The sequence below is a fragment of the Elephantulus edwardii genome, unplaced genomic scaffold (assembly GCF_000299155.1).
Source record: "Elephantulus edwardii isolate Elephantulus edwardi_28Jun2011 unplaced genomic scaffold, EleEdw1.0 scaffold00005, whole genome shotgun sequence".
NCBI classification, from domain to species: domain Eukaryota; kingdom Metazoa; phylum Chordata; class Mammalia; order Macroscelidea; family Macroscelididae; genus Elephantulus; species Elephantulus edwardii.
This window is the reverse complement of record NW_006399755.1, coordinates 6,982,707-6,989,679: the sequence shown is the minus strand read 5'-3', so window position 1 is coordinate 6,989,679 and position 6,973 is coordinate 6,982,707. Positions and strand designations below refer to the sequence as shown.

Here is a 6,973-nt window from a genome sequence, read left to right as displayed (position 1 = left end):
GATCCATTCCAAGCCTAACCTGGGACAAGATATGCATTATAACGCTCTTATGCTCTTCCACTGATCCTGCTTCTCCTTCATCATCTCTATCATCACGGGAATCGAGAAGATCAGCATCACTTGTTCCATTGGACATGGAAGAATTAAGTGATTCTGTGGTGTCTGGTAGTTTCAGACTATTTCCCGAGCTGCTGTGTGTCAGGACTGAGGCAGATCCAGAGGAATCTATTAAGCGCTTTGGGGAAGAGCCACTTTGATGGTATTCATCAGCATCATAGAATTCGTCCTCACTGCTAGAATAAGAGAATTCTGGGACCGTGTTTGGAGATAAGTTGACATGGCTTGGAGAAGTTAGACTGCTACTTGGTGGTGAATGCCCACTGCCTGTAAAGTGAAAAAATTCTTAATTAGGGAAAAATGGTAGTTATACAGAAAAAGAAATTATGGAGAAAGGGTCAAAGCAGACCTCTCTCAACGAGAAAAAGCATCTGATTAAACTGGTAAATGTCTTTACAGTATTTATGAAGAACATAAACACTTTAAAATAGGCAAAGAAAAAACAAATCGGGTTAAAGATAAGGAACACAGTCATTTAAAGAATTAATATTGCCTCTGCTCTATAGGTAAAGAAGAACTTATTCGTAATTAGAAATTAGGTTCTTTTGATTATATTTAAAAGGAATTTTGGTGTTGGAAGACCACTGTAGTACCAAGGCTCTTGTTTAATAACGTAGATTTAGATTCCTAAAAATGCAGCAGGAAAACAAAGGGAATGAAAAAAAAGGAGAGCATATCAAGACAACAACTTTAAAATACTGCCCACATTATCACATTCAAATTAGTATTTCTGGAGAAGAACATAAAAATGAGAAAACTTCTGGATAAAGTCCTGAACACCTATTACTCAAAACGTCTCTTTTTTTTCCATCTAAGTCAAAGTGTTGAAGAAGTCAGAGGAAAGAGTTAAACAGAAGAGCTGTCAGGCAAGTATGTGGAAAAAGAAAGAATTAGAAAGACTCTCTTTCTAAAGAAATGGGCATTAGCAGCGACCGAGAGAAACAAGGCTGCAATCTGCTCTACGTGATGATTCACTTGCTAGTCATAAAGTTCTAATGCTAAAATTTCAGACCAATGGTGTGCTTTTTCACGGTATCATGGGGATTTTAGTCCATTCTTGTAAAAAAAAAAAGTTGAACAAAAAGAAAGAAAGAAACTCAACTTAAAGCAAAAAGCAAACCGAGCAAATCGGATTTCTAAAATTAAAACACAAAAGTTTGCCCTAAACAGGTAAAATTTACTGTGCAATGCCAAAGGTAGTTCATCTTATCAAATAAGGTATAATTCTCCTGCTCTTACTCTCAAAAGGAGTAGTAAGAGGGAAAGAAAACGTTCTTATACTGGGATGGGGATTAGGGGAACTAGGAAGAGAGGGGCATATACGTAGGAGGGATAAATGATTAAGTAACATGCATAATTTCAGGTATGAAGTATGTCAAGAAGAAAGTTAAGTCTAAGTAAGAATTATAAACAAGATAGCATAGTTTTGTTATGATGAGAAACAATATTTACCTTCTCAGTTGTTTCTCTTTTGTATTATTGAAAGGGTTAGAAAAATGAGTTAAGAGTGATTAAAAACTCAAGCCATAAGTCACTTAAAATTTAAATTTTTCTTTACCTTAACTAAATCTATCTCCTCCACAATATTTTATTTTTTAAATGATGTTTTTAAAATTAAGAAGAGGTAAAATAGGTCATGATATGTAGAAATCAGCCATAACATTTCCACTCCATTATTCAAAGTATTTGGTAGTACTTTCCTAAGAACTTGAAATAGGAGAGCAATTATTAATCTTTCCTATCAAAATTCAGAGATAACCACTAAAGCTGTTATTAAGGACCAAGACCCAAATAATGTCATCAGTACCTTTATTTAATTTTAAAATGGCTAAAACCACATGGCAATTTTGTATCACCGCACCCTCTAGTAATGCTATGGCTTTGGGAGGGTGGAGTGCAATGGGGGTCGGCAGGGGAATAGGATGGTGAGGGTTTCAGGGGAAGTACAGACACAACAATGGGAGTTTATATCCCTCCTTCCTAACAATGGTTCTAGTTTTGGCTTACAGGTGTAACAGAGATAAAGCATTCAGCATTCTCTAGGTTTTGGTTCAATGAGTAACTCAACATCAATTCAATGCATTTAAAAAAACTAATTTAATACACAACACTAATGGCATATTTAGGGCTCTGGTGGCTTAATGGTAAGGAACTGTGCTGCCAACCAAAGATACACAGTTCTAATTCACCAGTTACTACGAAGGAGAAAAATAGGCAATCTCCTCCCATGTGGTTTACTGCCTCTGAAAACTCGCTGGAGGGTCAATTCTGACTCGATGGAGCAGCGCCAGATGCCCATCGCCCTGCAGCAGGGCCAGGCACTGGCCAAACAGATGCATGCTGTGCAATACCTCAAGTGCTCTGCTCTGCAGCAGGATGGCGTCAAAGAGGTGTTTGCCGAGTCTGTCTGGACTGTGCTCAACCCCATGCCAATCAAGGGTAGGAGGTCCTGCATCCTCTTGTGACCCTGGCATATAACCCTAGCATTCAGCTTGGAGGCTGTCCCTGCTCCCCTACCAGTTGTGCCTTGGTCCCTTGTCTGCCCCCAGTTGTGCCTTGAGGACTAATTCTGGCTCCCCTTGCCAGGGCGTCCCTGAATCCCATTTTCTCTGGATGTCTTTTCCCTTTAAGGAGGCCTGCAGGGAAGTGGGCTTTAGGCCTTGCTACACTGCATTTGGGAACACCAAGTATTCCCATGAGGTCACCTAGGCAAAGGCTGGATTCCTTCCAAGAAGCCAGCCCAGGGCCCTCTCCTTATTATCCCCTACTGACCAGCTCATGCAGCTTTTTCATACAAGTGTTTGTGCCTGTTATGCCTCAGGTTAGGGGTGGTCAGCAGTCCCTAGTATTTGCCTTTGCTGCTCATGGAACTGCTCTGCCCCCAAGGCGCTCTCACCCTTTCTTAGGGAAGACAGAATCCTGGGATGAATGTGCCCTAACCTGCCCCTCAGGGCTTGCCCCTACTCCTCTCCCGACTGACCCAGCCCCTGTACTCCGGGGGGGGGGGGGCGGCTTTTCCACCCCCATCATCATAAAAAAAACCTCCTGTCTCCAGTGGGAAAAAAAAGCCAAACAAAACACCAAAAAACCCCTTGATTTCATGCTGTTATGTTTTACAACTTGTACTATATTTGTTCCCATTCCAAAGAATGGTGACCCAACAGAGTGTGAAAACTACAGAACAATATCATTGATTTCACACTCAAGCAAGATTCTACTGAAGATTATTCAAAAACAACTGGAACAGCACATCAGCAGAGAAATGCCAGAACTCCAGGCTGGGTTTAGAAAGGGTCGTAGTACTAGGGATATTTTAACTCATGTTAGATGGATCTTAGCTGAAAGCAGGGAATACCAGAATAAAGTCTATCTGTGTTTCACTGATTATGCAAAGGCGTTTGACTGTGTGGATTATAACAAACTGTGGCTGACTCTGAGAAGAATGGTAATCCCAGAACACTTGATCATTCTAATGCAAAACTTACACTTGGACCAAGAGGCAGAACAGAGCAGGGAAACAATGCACGGTTCAAAATTGGGAAAGGCATACACCAAGGATGTGTCCTGTCTCCATACCTTTTCAACCTGTATGCAGAGCAGATTATCTGAGAGGCAGGGCTCTATGAGAAGTGTGGTGTCAGGATTGGTGGAAGATCTATTAACAATCTGCGTTATGGAAATGACACAACCCTGCTTGCTGAAACTGAGAGGACCTGAAATGCTTGCTGCAGAGGGTTAAGGACTGCAGCCTTCAGTATGGATTGAGGCTCAATGTCAAGAAGACAAAGAATCTCACCACTGGACCCATTGGCAGCATCAGGATGAATGGTGAAGAGACTGAGATTATTAACAACTTTAGTCTGCTTGGCTCCACGGTCAACACTCTTGGCACCAGTAGCCAGGAAATCAAAAAACTTATTGTGATGGGAAAGTCTGCTGTTAGGGACCTCTCCAAAGTACTAAAGACCAATGGTGTCTCTGAAGACTAAGGTTCGTCTGATACAGGCCATGGTCTTTGCAATCACTTGTTATGCATCAGAGAGTTGGACAATGACCAAGGAGGATAGAAGGAGAATTGATGTCTTTGAGCTGTGGTGCTGGAAAAGAGTATTGAATGTACCCTGGACTGCCAAGAAAACAGACAGATTCATCCTGGAGGGGTCAAACCAGGCTGCTCCTTGGAGGCAAGGATTCTGAGGCTTCATCTGACATACTCTGGTCATGTTGTAAGGAGGGAGAGGTCCTTGGAGAAGGACATCATGCTTGGGAGGGTGGAGGGACGGCGCAGAAGGGGAAGACCCTCTATGAGGTGGACTAATTCAGTGACTGGGGTAATAGGGATGGGTGTGTCAGAGGCAGTGAGATTGGCACAGGATAGAGTAGGGTTTAGGGCTGTTGTACATAGGGTTGTATTGAGTCACAAGCTACTCAACGGCACGTAAGAACAACAACAACAACAACTTCATTCTATTAATAGTATGCTTTTAAAACAAATTTAGCCTTTTGAACCAAAGAACAGTGGACATGTAATTAGCCTATTTGGGAAATGGCAGAAATGCTTCTCATCTTAACAGTGGTGGCTGCAGGATTGATGGCAATTTTGTTATATGCCTCAATAAATGGTGTCAAAAAGATGCTGCAGCTCCAAGCATATAAACAAGGAAAGCTCTCTAAATTAAATGAGAAGAGCAAGCCAGAGTGTAAAGTACCATCTGAATTAGGTTAAAAACACACACACACACACACACACACACACTGGACACTTAGGTAAATAAATGACTAGAGGAGAGAAAAGCAAAATGAACTTTCAGCTTTTATTCTGCTTTAATTTTGTATTATATAAATACACGCAAGTCTGAATTGTGTAAATTTAAGTCATTACAGATTTCCAAAATAAATCTTATTTTAAGGTAAACAACAAAATACCCAGACCTCTGGTTCTATTTATGTTAATGTAATTACTTACTAAAGCTTCTGGTTCAATCATAAATTTATTTTCATGTATGAAATTATAGTGGTAAAATTAAGATATTTCCAACAAAAATACACATTTCTTCAACCAGTTCTCTACCACTGGTTAATCACAAAACTCAAATGTTAGTGGGAACTTATGGGAAGTAAGGAATGGAATAAATCTATACCTGTACTATTTGGTGTTGGAGTCTGATGATGTCCCAGAGTAGCTAATACAGGTCCAACTGGTAGGGATGAGGGACGCTGTTCTGACTTACACAACTGAGCAGGTTCTAGAAGATTTGAACATGGGAAATATATTAGGGAAACTGCAGAACACATACTGTTAACTAGGTTTGTCTGAGATTCAAAATCCTAAAGATCAATAATTTCTGAAACTAAATTCCACTTAACCAAGTTCTATGTTACTCCTTTCTGATCTCCTATCCTTCTAAGTTCATGGATGATATGCTAAGAAACTAAGCAGGAAATCAAAAGGCTAACCAAGATCAGTCAATTTTTCAGTACAAAAGCTCTGTAGCATCAGTAAATGCTTCTGAACAGTCTTAAACCACATACAATGTTAAATGAAGCATAAGACAAGCCCTTTAGTCCCTTGAGAAACATGAGGTTCATCCACTCAAGGAGTTTTAAAAAAAATTTCCAAAGCAAGTGGACGTAGTGAAAATGTTTAAAAAAGAAGAGAGTTTCACTTTCACCCAAATTACAGAAACAAGTTTTAAAAATAAACAGTAAGAGGGAGGACCTAGTAAGAACACAGGAAAGATATATGCAATAGAAAAATAAAAGGTATCAGTGAAACAAGAGGAATCAGTGAAACAGAATATTGATCCTGACTCCTCTTTCCCAATTTTAACAAAAGTTTTATCACTCTATATTGAAAAGTAATGACCATCTGGTCAAAATTATTTGATTCAAGGTCACCCATGCATGTCAGATTGGAAAGTTCCTTTAGATGAGCACAAACCTCTACTCTTTGGATTATCAGTTGAGTGCATTAACTATCTGTAATATGCAAGATCTTAATTTGTACAACAGATAAGACAAATTTCTTTCTTCCCTCTCTTTACCTTAAAATACTTTGTGAATAAACCATTTTATTGCTTGGAACTATAAAGAATACCCCAAATTCATGGCTTTTCAAATTGTCAAGCAGATCAAGGTATGCAAAGTATCCCTTGATAGTGATGAATGGTGGTCACATATTCTGTTATGCAATTAACTCAAGTCTTAGTAATCATGTTTGTTTTCATCTCATTAACTCAAAATTCCTTTCACAGTACTTACCCTCCCCCCACCCCAATACCATCTCTTTGCTATTGTGAAGAACACAGCAATAAACATGGGTGGGTACATATCTGTTTGGGTGGAAGCTTCTGTAGGGTATATTACCAGTCGTGCAACTGCTGGGTCAAATGGTATTTCTACTTTAAACTTTTTGAGAAAGCATCATACTGCCTTCCAGCGTGGTTGCACCATTTTACACTGCTACCAACAGTGAATAAGGGTTACAGTTTCTCCACAACCTCACCATTACTCATTGTTTGGTGCTCTTTTGACCTTCACTATGGTTACTGGGGGGAGATGGTATGCTATGGTATAGTCACACAATGGAATACTATGTAGCACTGAAGAACAAGGCTCTAATAAAATATTACACAAAATGCGTGGCCCTGGAGGACATTATGCTGAGTTAAGATCTCAGTCACTTAAAATCCTACTACACTGCCGTGGTAGTCAAGACAGCATGGTACTGGTAAAATGACAGACACATAGATCAATGGAATAGAATTGAGAACCCGGAAATCAGCCCATCTATTTATGGGCAATTGATTTTTGACAAAGAGATGAAATCAGTTAGGTGGGGAAATGACAGCCTTTT

The 6,973-nt window shown here is 39.8% G+C and overlaps 1 protein-coding gene across 4 annotated transcripts in view; it reads right to left on the bottom strand.

The window, feature by feature from the left end:
* Positions 1-6,973, bottom strand: part of OSBPL9 (oxysterol binding protein-like 9) — a 256,973-nt gene that overhangs the window by 32,208 nt on the left and 217,792 nt on the right. For all 4 annotated transcript variants that reach the window (XM_006879671.1, XM_006879668.1, XM_006879669.1 and 1 more), the window contains 2 exons: positions 5,259-5,363; positions 20-384 (listed from right to left, as the gene is read on the bottom strand). In XM_006879671.1, coding sequence (XP_006879733.1) covers positions 20-384; positions 5,259-5,363 — 470 coding nt within the window. The remainder of the gene's footprint in view (positions 1-19; positions 385-5,258; positions 5,364-6,973) is intronic.